We start from the raw sequence: 17,001 nt of genomic DNA on the forward strand, positions 1-17,001 counted from the left end.
CCTTTTGGGACAGGCCAAAGGGGAAAGGACAGGCCATGTGGCTATGCTCCGGACTGACAGTCCCAGCTGTGGGGGAGGGGATGCTCCCTTGCCCCTGTCAGGAACCCATGCCAGACATTCACCCCTCAGGGGCCTCGTTCCCAGGAAACAGGTGCTGGCACTGGGCACAGCTGAGGAAGGAATGTGAGCTTGTGGCAGGGTAGGGTGGGGAGAGGTTTCCTCAGCCTAGGACATTCTAGAAAGCAGTGGGGCAGGGAGTGGGAGAGCATCTAGAGACTGGGGTAGAGCAGGAGGTCTCGGCCAGAATGCCTGCTCTATGGTTAGATGCTAAGAGCTTAGAGTCCCTGTACTGGGAACAAAGGGAGTAATGTGTGTTTCATGGAGGGTCTCTTGCATATGTGTGTGTGTGCATTCCTGTGTACACGCACATGCTGGTGTGAAGGCCAGGGGACAGCCTCAGATATCATTCCTCAAGTGCAGCCAACCACCCTGCTTTTTTGAGACAGGCTCTCTCACTTAATCTGGAACCGACCACATAGTCCAGGCTGGCTGGCTTGCAAGCCTCAGGGGATGCTCCAGTCACTGCTACCCTAGCACTGAGGTCATAGTGCATACCGCCAAGCCCAGACTTTTCGTGTGGGTTCTGGGCCTGGCACTTAGGTCCATATGCTTACTCTGCAAGACTGTAGCAAATAAGTTGTCTCCCCAGCCCTGTTGAGGGTCTATTCATTGGATAGCTCTGTCTCCGTGTTCACCTTCCAAGCTGCAGACAAGAATTTAGCTCTGGTTCAGGGCATGGCCTCCATAGAGAGCCCAGCAATGCTGCTGTGTGGGTGAGAGGTGAGTTTTCAGTATCTTCTGCACCAACTTGACTGGCCCAGTCTGTTCCTTAGGGTGGCCAAGGCCAACTTGTGAGTCACGTGAGCATATGAGGGACTCAGAGGGAAACATGAACCATGTAGACAGGATGGCTGTCACCACATCTTACCCTCCGGAAGAATCTTCTTTTTATTTATTTTTACATCTCTAGAGTCAGAATGCACCTTATAGATTACATAGCACGTTCCCATCCCCTTTCCTTTCTCAGGGGCATGCAAAAGCCCCTTTACCGTTGATGTGTCCTGACTCAAAGATGGGTGAGTGAGGACAGCCACGTTGGTGATAACGGCCCCTGTCATATCTCATGTCTCAGAGCCTCTCTCTTTCCATGTGAACTGACTTCTAGGGTGGTCTGTGTTTGGGAATACATGTGGACACCCCCAGATTTAAAGGGCAAGAGGAATCATCACAAGGTCATAGGCACAGGCTACATAGGCTGGATGAGTCCCAGGAGTAGCTGCTAAAGAAATCCCAGCTATACTATCCCCAGACAGGCCAGGCCTGGTGCTGGGACTGCGAGACTGTAGCACTAAACCAGACTCTCCTCCCCCAAAGCCTCTGCATGTGAGGGAGTTTACTCACGTGCTTTAAACCTGCATTTAACAGATGGGGAGCCAGGGGCTTGGCTAATTTAGTCAGGGCAAATCTGACTCTTGAGCAGCAGAGGTAGGCCAAGTTACAGGCTGGCCATGGAAATGTGGCCTCTTTGAAGGTGGGTGGAAGGCAGGAAAGGCAAGGGGCCTCCCGGGCCACCCATTGGTGAAGAACACAGACTCAGACAGTTTGGGATAGTTCCTGAATCTATTCACTCACAGGCTAGGTGACTCTGGGAAAGATCTTAGAACTCTCTATGCCTCCATTTCTTGATTCATATAATAGGGCTGACACATCTTCTCACATGGGGAGGGTCTAAGCAGGGAGGTCACACAAGGCGTTTGGAAGGACACCTGGTAGGGTGGCCGAGGCTCTGTCTATGGAGCCTCCTCTTAGTACACCTGAGTTATGGGAGACCCGAAAAGTGAATTATGTAAAACTGCAGGGTTCCCCAAGCTCTGCTGGGAGACTCATGTGTCTGGGGCTAAGCTTTGGGGTAGCTGAAGGGAGTCTAGGAATGCTCATCAGGAGCCAGGAGCTCCACCAATAAATCACAGGGCCAGTTTTCCCACCTCCTACTTCTGCTGATGTGCCCATCCTGTAGAGGGGATGGGCCAAGGAAGAACGACCAGAGAAACTTTAGTCCTGCCTGTCTGCTTGGCTCCCCAACTAGAAAACTAGAGTGAGAAGCCCGCACAGAGGGCAGGAAACCCAGATTCCTCCATTCTTCCCTCTGCTACATGATTTCTTCTAGAAACTGAGGAGATCTCTGTAATGTGGTCTTAGTGATTTGGCTACACTTTGACCACACCCACTGCCCTTTAGGGAGGCTTTAGGAACCTGGGATCAAAGGAGGATGGGAAAGAAGCTGCATCTTCCCATATGCATTGGCTTAGCACAGTAGGTAGTAAGGTGATTTGCCTGGCTTTTACTCGCCATGTCCATCTTCAGAGCTTGTACCTGGAGGGAGGCAAGCATCAAGGAAGGCCCTCAGCCATGTACAAGGTGACCTCGGCAGTGAAAGGTTCTCCATGTTTTCAGGTAGAAACAATGTCCAACAGTCCCAGGGAAACAGGAGATGCTCCTATCCCCCACACCATGCTTTCCCACCCCTTCCCTCTGATGACACTTTTGGGCAGCATTATCAGGCCACTCCTGTGTACCCTGGGAACACATGGTTCCTACCTGCACTGGGTGTACCTAATGTCATCTCAAATGCCATGTTTGATGCCAGGGACCTGCCTGAGCCTTTGCTGGCACCCGCATGCTGGACAGTGCACACAGTAGGAATTTGGAGGACAGACACTTCGAGAACAAATGGCTTTTGTTTCCCATAATCACAGCAGAGTCATGTTGGGTCTATAGCAAGACCCAAACCTTCTGAGGCCTCTGTGTTATTCTTGTATGTATTTTAAGAGAATAAGGCTTGGGTTGGAGAAGGTCTCCCAAAGCCCACAGGCTAGAGCTTGGTCACCAGCCTGTGGTGATATTGAGATCTTTAAGGTATAGTGCCTAGGGCTGGGCAGATAGCTAAGTGAAATGCTTGCCATAAACATGAGGAACAGAGTTCAAACCCCACAACACATATTTTTAAAAAGCTGGGCTTGCACAGGTGAGCTGGCCCTGAGGGTAAGCGTATGGGAGAGCTGGCCTTGAATCACCCCCACTCTCCACCTCCAACCCCTCACATTCCCATCCACCCTCATCCTCTCATCCCACCACTTGCAGCAGTTAGGAGAGCTGGTCCTGTGGGCCCATGAGCAGGTAAGCTGGCCCTGTCCTTTGCCAGCTACAGCACTCAGGAGAGCAGGCCCTGCCCCTCGCTTGAACATAGTGGACCTGGTCCTGATGCTGAAGAAAAGGGTGAGCCAACCCCAAGGGTATGAAAGCAGGAGAGATGCCCCTCAAAAGCTGTAGTACTTGGGAGACTGGGCCCCATGCCTTTACTTGGCAGCCTGTGGTGCTGGCTCTGGAGGTGTGGGTGCTGGTGAGCCAGCCCAGAGGGTGTGAGAGTGGGAGGGTTGACCCTGCCTCCTTCCACTGGCGGCATTGGGTGGACTAGCAGGAGCAGCGCTGGAGAGCTCATCCTGGTAGTGTAGATAAAGGAAGTTGACACACTGACCAGCTCAGCTACCACCTAGGCCCAGATCCAGGACCCTGAGTTGGCCCACCCCAAAATCTCTATCATTTGCCAACAATTGGGACATGCGAAAGAGCCAGCCCTGCTTACCCAAAGCTGAGGATCGCCACAACATAGGACAAAGACAGGATAACCAGGAGGCCTGGTGAGGATCCAATATTGATGGTGTCACAGAAGCCAGAGACCTGGAGTCAGACCAATCACTCATTGCAATGAACATTTGCAAATGAAGATGTGTGGATGGAGGGATATACTGTGGAACAGACCATGACACACTACAGCTTCCATGATGAGATGTTTTCTATGCTTTGTTTTGTTATTTGTTTATGGGTATGCTTTTTTATTTTCATGGGGATATTGCAAGAGTGAAGGGTGCATATGAAGAGATGGTAAGATGAGCATGACTAGGGTGAATGATGTGAAACTCACAAAGAATCAATAAAAAGTTTAACCAAAAACAAAACAAAAAAAAAAAGAGAGAGAGAGAGCCAGGCTTGGTGGCATGTCCTTACAATTCCAGGATTGAGGAGAAAAACAAGCAGGTTCCTGGAGGCTCACTGGACAGCCTACCTGGCCTACCCAATGAGCTCCAGGCCAGTGGGAGACCTTATATCAAGAAAAACAAGGTGCCTAAGAAATGACAGTTGAGGTTTTCCTCTAATTTCCACACATACCTGCATACACGTGTACATGCCTCTAAACATGCCTCTGCACATGCCTGCATAAACACACATACACACAGATCGGGGGGTAGAGCCTGATGGAAGGAAAGTAACTGGGGTGTGTCCTTGAAGGAGATATTGGGTCACTAGCCCCTTCCTCTTTCTCTCCTCACAGATACAATGTGGTAAACAGCATCCTCCTCTGCCTCATGCTATCATTAGGTTGTTCTGTTCCACCACAGTCCCAAAGCACGATGGCCAAGAGCCCATTCACAGAACCTCCAAAACCAGGAGCCCAAATAAACCTTTTTGTTTGTTAAGTCGATTAGTTTGGGCATTTTGTTATAGCAGTGGAAAACTGACTAACACAGAAATTAAGAGCAAGAACTTTCTCAGGAAATGAAGAAGACTGAGCTGCCCCTTACCCGAGTGCAAGGCCGCAGGCCCGAGGGTTCAGGTGTTAACAAGCCAAACTCTGCAGCAGAAGAAGACAATCCATCTGGACAGGAGCGACTTTGTCCAGTCACAGCCGGGACATCCCAACTCTTGTCAAACTTCTACAGTTGACCTCCTCAGAGTGCTGTCCCTGGACTAGCACAAGTGTCAGAACCCGTTAGAAATGCAGAGTTCTAGGCCCTACCAGGGACCTGCCGATTTCAAAGCTCTGGGGATGGGATCTGCACTTGAAAAAGACCTCCAAGGGACCTGCCACTCCTGACCATCCTCACTTCAAAACCAGACAGGTGGCTCCTGAGGCTGCAGAGAGAACGACACAGCTCCACTAGCTCCATCCTGTCTGCACCAGTCTCCAGGTGCCCTGGGGCCTGGAACCATGACAGGTCTAAGCTCCCTCCCCTCTCCCATCCATCTGTCTAAGAGGCACAGCTTGGTCCTGTCTGGACTCAGCCAGTGCCCCCAGGTTCTTCCTGAGAAGACTGGGAGAGAAGCTGAACTGGAAGCCTGTTCCCCACATTCAGTGCTGGGCACTCCAAGTCCCTGGAGACACAATGCATTCTAACATTGCAGCTGAGGTGGCAGGCCAGGGGATGTGGACAATAGGCCTTGTGTTCCCCCCCCCCCACGCCTTCCTTCAGGCTGTTCTAGAACCAGGGCTGGAGAGGGAGGCTGGGCCATCAAAAGCACTACTATCCAATGGCTGGTTCTGTTTGCCTCTGCTCAGGCCAAGGCTGGGAAGAGGGACCTCAGCACTCTGTTCTGCTCTTCCTGGTGTTGACCATGCCCCTTCTATCTGACGGCTTCCAGAACTTTCTAGGTTCTCCATTCAGCAGTTTCAAAAGACAAACGTCTATTGCCAACCCCCCCCCCCCTCCACCGTGCACCAGTCCTCTGCTTCTTAGGCTGGGGGGGGATGGACAGTGGGCAGGGTTCTCTGGCCACCTGAAGCCCCAGCCTGCAGCAATCCTCTCTCGGTGGCTGCTCTCTCTTCATTACTCCAATCACATCAACTCTGACAGGCGCGGATTTATTACTGTCCTGACGACAGCCATTTCTCACCCGGCGATGTGCAGACTGATAATGAGCTTGGAGCAGAGCTAATGAGGAACTCCCCCGGCCCTCCCTGGCAGCCCGGCCTGAGACTGCCCATCTGCCAACCCCCAGAAGTGGGAACCACACCCTGGCAGGAGGAGAGGACTCTGAACAGAGAAGCCCTGGGTCATAACGCTGAGCAGAGCTCCATGTCACCCACAGAGAGGAGAACACAGAGATGACCTCCAGTAGGCTTAAACCCTGGGCATAGTCTTGCTCCTTTCCTGCTTCTAAGACCTTGTGCCAGGGCAGCAAGAGACAAACAATGGTGCTGGCTCGGCTGCTAGGAGAGAATGTGGAAGGCTGGACTGACATTTTGGGGGTCTGGTTCCTGAAGCACAGAATGTTTAGAGAAGTCAGGAGGAGCTTAGGCTGAGGAAAGAGCTCAGTCAGTAAAGTACAGGCCTTGTAGGTGTGAAGGACCTGAGTTTGATCCCTAGAATCCCATATGCAAAAGCTTGGCACAGTGGCACCTACTTGTAATCGCAACGCTGAGGGAGCAGACACAGGTGGGTCCTCTGGGCTCATTGGTCAGCCAGCCTGGCAGAACGGGTGAGCCCCAGGCCTGTGAGAGTCGCTGTCTCAAAAAACAAGAGGGTGAGCAACCTAAGGTTGAGGTCTGGCCTCTGCCTGCACGCACACATATTTGCACATACACCCATATGAACTTGCATGCACTTACACATGCACCATAAAAACATGCACCTACACACACGCAAACACATCCATATGAGCATGCGTGCACACACATGTGCACATGCACCTCTATGAACATGTGCGCACACACGTGCACCATGTGAAGATGTATGCACACATATGCAAATGCACCCCTCTGAACACGCATGCATCCAGGGCTTCCTATCCCCAAGGAGAGCCTGTAAGTCCTCCTCACTGCTTGGCTCCAAAGCTTCTGCCACAATGCTTCTGCTTGGCTTGTCCAGTCTCAGTAAAAATGAGAGAGGAGGGGCCAGGAGACAGGCCCTCCAGTGGCCAAAACTGAGGAATCCAGAAACACCTATCAGCCTGGCGGCAGGGGTACCTGGCAGGGATGACAGTCTGAGGCCAGCCCCGGCAGGTGGTTACCACCGTCCACAGCCAATTGTGTGACTCAGTGGCTTTAGAAAGTCAGGAAAAAAAAAACAAACAACTTTTAAATAAGAAAGGTTGGAATAGAAGTGTCAGGTACTTTAGAATTTTCTGGAAGACATGATCCAAGAAATCATCTAATTTGGGCTTTTCCATGGACCCCTGCCCTCCACAGGATTCCAGGAAGCCACAGGAAAATATAAACTATACATCCCAGCCAGTATCACCTGGCTTTAAAAATATTCTCTGTGTGTTCAAATGGAATTCAGATATGCTATGGAATGGAATGAAAATTTCTATTTACTTAGAAAATAAAACAGTAGAAGAGAAAAGGTTATGTGGATGGGCAGTGGACTCGGGTCATTCGTCAGGTCCCCTCAGGGCAGTTTCTACCCTCTTCTACCATGACAGTCATCTTGAAAAAATCTGGAGCTGCCACCAATGCTCCACACCTTCCCACCGAGGATTCTTTAGCCGCATTGGTCAAAAAGCCTGACCCAGAGGGACCCACTGAGAATCTCAGTGGAGGCCCCTGGTATCATCAACTTGCCCTCTTCTCTCTGGCTTCACAGACTCTCATGGCTTGCTCTTTAAAGGGTTAAGTTTATTAATTAGGAAAAGTAATTGATGTCTGATACCTCCATCCTTGTTGATGAAGCATTATTATCTAGACTCAAGGAGTTTGTAATTAAAGAAATCAGTCTCACACATACATTACAAGATCAGTCAGCATCAACAAGGCCAAAGAGGATGGGGAACCCAGCACGTGGGCATCCTAAAGAGAAGTGGAGTCCCACTTGTGGGCTTCCTAAGGGGATGGGGTTTCCAGCCAGTTTGTAGATGTCCTGAGCAGGTGGCATATCCTGTCTGTGGGGCCCCTGATAGGACAGCATATCTGGTCTGTAGTTATCCAGAATGGATTGGTTATATACCTTGGTTCCCCAAGAGGCCAGGGTACTCAGACTGTGGGCATATAGAGAGGGTAGGGTACCAATGCCTGGGTGTCCTGAGAGGACAGAGAATCTATCCAGCAGGCATCATGAGGGGATAGAGTACCCTGACCTCTCAGGGCACCCAGCCTGCAGGCATGTAGAGATAATGGGAACTCAGCTTGAGGGTACCTTGAGGGGATGGAACACCTTGCCTGTGGGTGTCTTGAGAGTAAGAATTTTGAGGCCTATGTTACAGCTGGGTTCAGCAATGGCTTCTCATGGGATTTTGGGGGACAAATGAGATCTGGGTGAGTGGAAGAGACTGAGAGTCTTTCATCTGAGAGGATGCAAGAGATGGGTTCTCACCGGCCCTTGGCAGGAAGGCCAGCCCGAACTGGAACTAGAGGAACCTATACAGGAACAAGGAAGGGAGGTTCCAGTCGGTAACATGGGGTCTCTGCATGGAGAACCTATGGTGGAGACCCTGTGAATTCACACATGGAGACTGGAAGGAAGCCTGGGCTTGCCTTGGCTGGGGAGGTGGGGGCAGCACCTCAGGGTATATGCCTTCCCAGCCCCCTGTGCCTGAAGAGTTGGTGGATGCCATACAGGAGACTGTTTTCAAATGCCCTGGACCTGGAGGTCTAAAGCAGCATGGCAAGTAGTGCCTGTGGGTGCCATCTTGCCCAGATCAAAGGCTGTGCCCTGGAAAGCAGCTGACCCAAATACTCATTCTCTCAACCTCTCTCTTATTTTCCGTTTCTCATTCTCTCCCATCTCTCTCGCTTTCTCACGTGTGTGTGTGTGTGTGTGTGTGTGTGTGTGTGTGTGTGTCTGTCTGTCTGTCTGTCTACCTATCTGTCTGTCTTCTAGGAGTGCTGGGAATCAAACCCAGAGCATTGCATGTTTCACCATCTCTTTCCCCCGGATCAGGTCATTTTGGCATGTTACTGAATGCTTCTGAATTGGATGCTAACAATATTGACATTTTTGGGGGAGGCGGGGAGGCCACCCTCTTTCATGGATTGGGCTGAAAAGCCACCCATATCAACCTGACATTTGATGAAAGGACCTAGTAAAAACACCCGCCCTGAAGTTTGCACAGCTGAGAACGGCTGGCTGTGTGTGCTTTCTGGGTGCATGTTTGCATCTTAGGCTGGAGATGGAGAGCAGCTTAGCCTCATAAATGCCCAGTGCAGAAGTTTGGATGCCACTGGAGGCTTGTGAAGACAGAAGTCTTTGGGGCTAGAGTACCTGGGCCTTAATCTCAGGCCCAAGGTTTATTTGGCTTCTCTTCTACCAAAATGAAGAAGTGGTAATAAGTCATCACTTATTTAGTGCTAACTGTATACTGGTTAGTGCTCAAAGAACCCAACCTATCTATCTCATTAACCCCAGTCACAGCAAACGAAACAGGTAGGACTGTTATTCCCACTTTATGAATGAAGAAACTGAGGCACACACAGTCTCTGTGAGTCATCCAAAGTCACCAGGCAGTAAAGGATAAGAAGCCTGGGGGTTCGTCCATGACTGAAGCCCCTTAGCAGTCTGTGCTGCCCTAGCTGGGCCTCTGATTTTTCATGCTGCATACAGTTTAAAAAGATGTGGAGAATCTGGCTTAACTCATCATGAGCTCATGTTATACAGCGGCAATCCAAGCATTTGGGCACTGGGCCATATCCCTCCTGTCACCTGGATTCTAAATCTCATATTGACGGCCTCCCTGATCTGCATCTAATGTTGCCCAGAGGGGTTTCCAGGGCCCTGGCTCCAACAGCTCCCCAAGAGTCCCCATGTCCATGACAGAAGCTCAGGTTCCTGTGTGAGCCACATGGCAGCAATATTTCCTTCTCCCCGAATGATCATGGCATCAAAATTTCATGGCCCCTTTGGGCCACTAATCACTTCCTAGTTGGCATCAAACTTTAATTGCCTTTCTTACCTCATTCCTCCCCCATCCCAAGCCCTTTTCCATTTGGGAGATTCCTATGGGACTCTGTCACTGGCAAGCCAGTCATTAGAGCCTCATGAGACCTGAGGAAGGCTCTTCCAAAAGCCCTGGGATGCTCTAGGAAGAGAGGAGGAATCTTGAATTCTGCCAAGCTCATGCCTTGTGAGGGGGTGGAGGCCAAAGCCAAGAGGAAGAGGGAAAAGAGGTGGAGGAGAAGAGCAGGTGGAGATGGGGATGATGATGAGAAGGAAACCCCAAATTGTCCTAAGCCTGCTACCCTCCTAGACCATTCCTGTTTCCCAACAGCACAGCAGTCCTGGGCATCTCCTAGGCCAACGGTTGAGTCTCTCATGAAGAAGATAGTAGAAGATGCCAAGGGGTAGCTTGGGGCAATGGAAAGAAGACACACATCAAGAGCACAGAATCCTCGGCTCATGCTGACAGTGACACCTCAGCAAGAGTACCTGGGCAGTTAACTTTGCTCAGTTTCCCTATTTTTCTTCCTTGATATTGGGGTGGGAATGTAGCCCGCGCTGGCCAATAGCTGTCAGGAGAAGGGCCGATGTCTTTGGATGTCGACATGACTTGTCTTGTCCCCGCTCCTGTACGGTATCCTGTGTATTAATGCGGCACAGCTACATATAGGTTGGCATCACCCCAGCCTTTTTACTCTGCTCCTGTACCCTGTGAGGGTAGAGGACAGCTGGCAGGGACTCAGAAGGGACCCCCAGGGCCATTCAGCTCCAAGGCCAAGCCTGCTAGAGGAAGCTTCTCTGGCAGAGCCAGAGCCAAGAGAAGTACCGGAACAGCTGAGCAAAATCCTCCCTCAATGGCAGCCTGGAGCCAGCAGCATAGACTGCAACTGTTGGGGTCAGGCTCTCACTCTGGGGTGTTCTGATGCTTGGCACACAGAGGTCTCCCCAGAGCAAAGGAGACCACAGGCACTGTAAGAGCCACACATCTATGCCAGACGGGAAGCTGGAGAAGCAGGCAGGGCCAGGTGGCAAGAGGAAGCACGATTCATTCATTCATGCATGCATGCATTCATTCATATTCATACATAGTTGTTGAGCCCCTGTGTACTAGGCACTGCCCTTGCACCCGGGAACTCAGGAGTGAATTCAAGAAAGAAACTGATACTTGAAAGACTGGCATTCACCCAACAATCAAGTCAATGCTGGGGGAGAGAGATGCTCTGCAGAAGGAAGGCAGAGACAGTGGTGCCGGCTCTGAGATGCCACAGCATAGGTGTTTAGATTTGGGAGAGGGACATCAGCTGAGTCCTCAGATACTAGGCGTCTGTGAGTGACTACACAAATACAGTCAGAGGCAGTCAGAGGTCAGCTTGCAGAGAGCATGGGAACTGGTGGGTCTACACAGGGACGAGTGTGGAGGTGACATGGTGAGGGAGCAGAGGACGGACTCAGCCATCCTGGTAGCCATGGGACCAACCTTTTCCGTTTATCAAAAACACCTACTTATGTACTCCACCACCCCAAACCACAAGGAGCTAGACACTGTGCTTCATTCCCTCACTTCAGAGATGAGGAAGCAGGCTCAGTTCAGTATCACATTTTGATAGAAATTCGGACTGAAAGGGGCCGACCCACGCTGGGTAACTTCCAGTCCACTGGTAGCCCCAACCCCACATCACGAGGGTTTTGCCTTTGCCAGGCTCCTGGCTCAGCCTGGCTCACACTCCCTTCCATGAGCTTTCCCAGGGAAGTGTCGGTTTTCTCTGTCCCATCTGGTGTGGGGTCCTAGGCAGCCCTGACACTCCGTCTTCCGGGCAGGCTCCCTGGTTCTACGCCCACCCAGCCTGAGGACGGCAGGGGCTGGGGAGCCAGCCGTACACAACCAGGGCTGTCTCTGCATCTGGCTCGTTTTCCTTTCCGTCACAGGCAGTAGTCCGCTCTCTGCTGCTGGCCCATTTGTTGCTATTGGCATCCTGAGGCCCTAAATTACAATGACTAATTCTTACCACTTAGGGAGCTCCAGGGGCCTCTGTAGCAAAGTGCTGGAGATGGGGGAACTAAAGTGGATAATCCACAGCAGCTCAGCAACCCAGTGCCAATCCCAGATCCAGCTCCCCACTCCCCAAGGGGCCAGGAGCCAGGGAATAGGCTCTCTGCCAAGTAGGGAACCCATTACATTCTAGAATAACCAACAACGTACAAGCCATTTCCTTCATCAACATGAAGCAGTGTTTAACAGCCAGCTAGTATAAGGTAGTGAGCCCTCCATAGCTGAGGGTGTGAAAGCTGTCCACATGTCCCAGCCTGGTGGGTAGAGGACGTCTTTAGGTAACTTCCCAGGTATCTTGAACCTCTAGGCCAGACAACAAGCCCATTCTCTTTCTCTTTTAGCTCACGGCCCAATTGTGTCCTAGGGAACAAGGTCAAACACGTTCCGATATGCAGTTTAACACACCATCTTAAAGCCAGCCATTGAGGTCCTGCTTAAACACAGGTCTGCTGTAAAGGATTTGGCTTCCTTCCCAGCCTCCCTTCCCTGATGGAATGAGGTTCCTGGCCCCTACTCCCGCCTTCCAGTAGAGGACGTCGGAGGGAGGTAGTCGATAGATATTTGCCGAACAAGTGCATGAGAGAGTTTACACAGCAGGTGCAGACTGCCTGCATGATTTGGCCTCTTCTGGCTCTGGGTCCAGAGTGACCCCACCCCACAAAGGGGGAACTTCTGCAGCCAGAGGCAGCAAGAACCAGACTCCATCACACATTTCACCAATACCCCCAGACCCCCCAGCTAACATCAAGAGGTACCCAGGGTGAGAGAGACAGGGGTTGGAAGAGTAATTGATGGGGAAGCAGGACCATTTCCCACCCCACCCTCATGCTCGTGTGGAGCTTTTGACAGCAGAGCCCCAGGCAAGCATGACACTAGGGCCTCCTGGTAATTAGCAAGAGACCCTGATCAATAAGTTATTTTTTGCTGTCAGTAATTAATAATTACAGCTTAGCCACACCATGTAATTAAACTTTCATCCCATTCCCCTGTGTGCTGTTTGGCTTTTTATCGTGATTAGCTCCCAGCACTAAACTTTCTCCCTTTGGGGCCCTCCAGGAGCTTCTGGGCTGGAGTTTCCAGGCCTTTGTCAGGGTTCCCCCACTTGTCTGGTTCACTCAGCATCTTGTTTTCTCCCCAGGTGCAAGCCTCTTGAAAAAGAAACTCCTAGAATGGCTGGTTTGGCAGCCCCTGCCCTCTTCCCAGAAGCTTGGGCCAGCCAGGATGTCTTCTAGCAATGGCCAGGCTCACCACCATATGAAAAAGTCCCCAAAGCGCTCAGTTAAAATGCAGGCTGCCAGGCTCACCAGGGCCTTCCAAACCCAGCTTTTTGGAATGGTAGAAATCCACGTGTGACTAGATTCTGGTAGCCCAGAGCTTTAAGGACCACTCCAAGAAACACCAGTGTAGTCAGTCACAGAAGGTGGCAGCTTGTGTGTGTGTGAAGGACTTGCAGGGGGAGGGGGAGGGAGGATGGGGAGAGGCTCTCCTTGGAGTCCCTCTAAGCCATGCCAAATCTGCAAAGAGGGAGGTATTGTTCCCAAGGTATGGATGAGGAGACTGAGGCTTCCAGTGGCTAAGAGTCTTGTAGAAGCATCCTCTGCAGCTGCCTTTGCCAGATGCTGAGCACCCCTTCTTCCTAGTCTGGGAGTGAATGCTTTTTTGTATGCTATCACTGCACTTTGTCTGGGAAATGAGCTGGAATCATGTGAGATTGGTTTTGGGAGAAATGGCCAAATGATAGTTTTCAGTACAACCAGGTAATGTACAGGTAATGTAGCTTAGTCCAGCACCCAGAAAAAGAACAAGGCAAATCTCCATGGTAGCCCACAGAAGTGACCAATGGGCATTTGTTTTGAAGGTGAAACAGCTTCTGGGTGTCTCCATGTGCACCATGTCTGAAGAACAGACCCTATGGGCTCAGAGATATGCTGGTAGTTTTAACTATCCTCAATGACAGGACCCCTCAGAGGCAGAGAAACTCTAGCCCCAAAGCAGATTAAAAAAAAAAAAAGCCCCTGTGCCCTAACCTCACCCCTTGGACAGCAGCTCCCCGAAGGTGGAGTCCAGAAATTGTCTTCCCACAATTCTCTGCAGGGAGATAAATGGAAGGGGGGGGAGTGCTGGCAAACAAACATCCTGAGAGCCAGAGACCACAATCAGAGCAGAAGGGGCCTGGGCATCCCAGCATTGAGCAAAAACAAGAACCAGAAGTGTGTGTGTGTGGGGGGGGGGGAGTAAAGGAAGGGCGTCTCTGATCCTGACAAGAGGCTGGAGGAGCAGGGGATGGGAAGCCATGACTTCAGCGAGATGCTGGTATTTGGCCTCAGGAGGGTGGGCAGGTGTGGAGGTGGGTGGGGCCTGGAGACACTGAACGTAGATACCCTGGAGACTCCACAGGGCCTGGGCCTGGGTGGGAGACCAGCTGGCGAGCTACCTAGCCCTCCCAAGGCAAGTTATGCAGCTGTTGGACTCTGCATAGAAGCGGAGTCAGAAGGTCCCACAAGTTGTTACCCCTCAGAAACCCCTCTGTGGACATCTCAACACAAACTGGCCAGGTACCCAGAGGGGAGGACAGCCCATTCCTCCTGTGTCAGGGCCACTGTCCTGGATCCCCACAGAGTCTCCCCCTAGACAAGAGGCTACACAGGGTCCTGGTAGCAGAGAGAGGGGCTCAGGACTCACCAGCCCATGTATGTGTGGTCTTGGGCATGTCAGTTCATTGCACAGGATCTCAGTTTCCCCATCAGTTAACCGGCTACTAGAATTCGATGACCTCCGAGGTCCCTGCCTACTGGAAGATTTTACAATGACTATAAAAATAATAACTTTTATTACCTTACATTTATGGAGCTCATTAGAAAAATCTGAAGCGCTTCCACCTAAATTGCCCCGTGAGGTCCTCCCGTCAGCCCTGTGAGCGACAACTGATAATGTTCATCTCTGATCTTGGCTCTGTGGATTGCCTGAGTTGGGACACAGCGGGGACCCTTCTTTCCCGAGCCCCCCCCCGCCCCTTCGGGAGGGGCCAGAGGTGATGAAAGGCTCCGTGGGGGGTGTGTTTCAGCGCCTCCATCTCACTCAGTCCCTCCCGACACCCTGCAGCCCTGGGCGCTTGGGCAGCTCTGGCCTCCCTGTAAGCCTGGAAAAGCCGGAGGAAATCTAAAGCTGAACCCGTGAGTCTGGGGATTCAGTCTAGATTCCTTCTCTCTCTGCCCCCAGCAGGCGCCGCTCGGCCACCGTGGCCACCACCACCTGGATCCTCGAACCCCAAAGGCAAGAAAGCTCCAGCGCAGCCGCCCTACCCCACCAGGACCCTCCAGGGGACCCTGGAGTCGTCTAGGCATCCGCCAGCCGCAGGAGGCGAGGACGGACAACCCCATCACACCTCCTTTCCAACACACCCACTAGCCCTTCGCCGCCAGGCTGGCTGCTCTGGGCAGCTACAGATCAAAGCAGCAGTGGCCAGACATCCAGCTGGCTGTGGAAGCCGGGGCCGGCCGGGGCTGCCCGCTGGGTGTGTCTAGGGGGGTGGGTTTGGTCTGCCGCTGTCCCCGCCGCCGCCTCGCTCCAGGCCCGCGCAGCCAAACCGCCCCAGCTCCAGCAGCGGGCCAGGCAGCCAGGCGCGTTCTTCAGTACGTGGCCAAGCCGACTAACTGCTCTTGAGGGGGAAACCAAGCGGGTATCCTGAGCCCCACTACGGCTTCTTCCCAGCTTCTGCCCGCCCTATCTTCTCGCCCAGGGGGCACCCAGGGTCTGCCAGACACGGCCTTGCCCTTCCTTCGGACATCAAGCAGGAACCAGATCCTAGGGAGTTCAGAGGAGCCAGAACACGGAATGACAGCGCTCCTCCTACCCCGGCCAGAGGGTATCCGCGAAGGCCCACCCACCTCACCTTGGCTCTTCACCTCCCCTCTCCGGCGACCTCACCTTTCCCAGCCAGAGAGGCAGGAAGTCTCGGGGACGCTGCCCCACCCCAAAGAGAGCCCCAAAAGTCGAAGAAGGGGAGAGAGCGTTGAGACTCCCAGGAGATGGTTCACAGCTTGAGCTAGGCACGGCGTCTTAAGGGGACACCCCTCTTCCGCCCACCCGAACCCCTTTCCCAGTCCCACGTGGAGAGAGTCGCCTATACAGTACCTTGGGCTCCGGCCGAGTAGATCCAATGCAGGGCCAGTAGAGTCCAGATTAGCAGCCTCCACATGCTGGCCATCCCGATGGCGGGGTCCTCAAAGGAGCCCCCTCTCTGCTTTATAATCCTATGGGATCCTGGGAGACTGTGTGGCCAAGTCCTGGACGCTGTGCCCGGAGGGGCCGCGCCGGCGACCCCAAATGCTTCCTCCTCCTCCTGCGCCGGCTGCTCGGCAAGTCGAGGACAGAGCAGAAAGAGACCAAGCCTCCTCTCAAACTCGGGGTGCCTTTATCCCTTAGCACCCCGGCTCAAACTACTTCGCGCCGGCAGGGCGACCCCTGCGATCCGGCCTGGTCGTTGGCTGAGCTCTCGAATGAGAGGACAACTTCAGGAAACTTCCTCCCGGTGGCCACGTTGCCCGCCTCCCGCCCCTCCCCGCCCCCTGGTTGGGTTCTCTCGGGCCGACGTAGTCACCGCGGTTCCAGGCGCCCGGTCCCTGGGGCTAGAAGCGATCGGAGTGCGGCGGCAGGCAAGGGTGCCGGGTGTCTTTTAGAAGGGGCGCAGGGTTCGGGGGTCGCGGTTAGCATAACGGTCCGAGTCTCCCTGGAGCCGAAGTTTGCTTCTCTTCTAACTTTGCAGGAGGCATATGGCAAGGCCGAGCCGCTCTTCTTAGCTTCACGGTCTTCGCGCCCAATTCGGCGATTTCGGGGTACCTCCTCGGGGGCTTCGGTGCCGGGCTCGCCCTCCGCTCCGAGGACCACCGGCTAGCAAACTTTGCGGGTCCCGCGGCCCGGCGCGCAGCCCCGTGCGCCCATGTCTGCGCCAGCTGCGGCCGGGGATGGATGCCCAGCTCCGGGTACCCGGCTGGGCGGCCCGGGTTCCAGCCAGCGCCCGGGCGCGGAGCCTCTTGCGGGCGACCGGGAGAAGACCGGCGGGTCCCGCTCTCCGCCGCGCCCCGGCTGGAGCTCCGCACGAGCCGCAACGGGAGAGCCCAGCCGGCAGCCCTGGGTCTCGGGGTTTCGGCGCCGCCTCGGCCGCCCGGCGTTTTCGCCCAGCGC

The 17,001-nt window shown here is 53.2% G+C and overlaps 1 protein-coding gene across 2 annotated transcripts in view; it reads right to left on the reverse strand.

Annotated features, from left to right (window-relative positions):
• Sdk2 (sidekick cell adhesion molecule 2) overlaps positions 1-16,366 on the reverse strand; it is a 267,967-nt gene extending 251,601 nt beyond the window's left edge. For both annotated transcript variants that reach the window (XM_055592508.1, XM_055592509.1), the window contains exon 1: positions 15,952-16,366. In XM_055592508.1, coding sequence (XP_055448483.1) covers positions 15,952-16,024 — 73 coding nt within the window. In that variant the 5' untranslated portion in view covers positions 16,025-16,366. The remainder of the gene's footprint in view (positions 1-15,951) is intronic.
• Between the last annotated feature and the right edge of the window lie 635 nt (positions 16,367-17,001).

The sequence above is a fragment of the Psammomys obesus genome, unplaced genomic scaffold (assembly GCF_907164565.1).
Source record: "Psammomys obesus unplaced genomic scaffold, mPsaObe1.curated_primary_1811, whole genome shotgun sequence".
Lineage (NCBI taxonomy): Eukaryota > Metazoa > Chordata > Mammalia > Rodentia > Muridae > Psammomys > Psammomys obesus.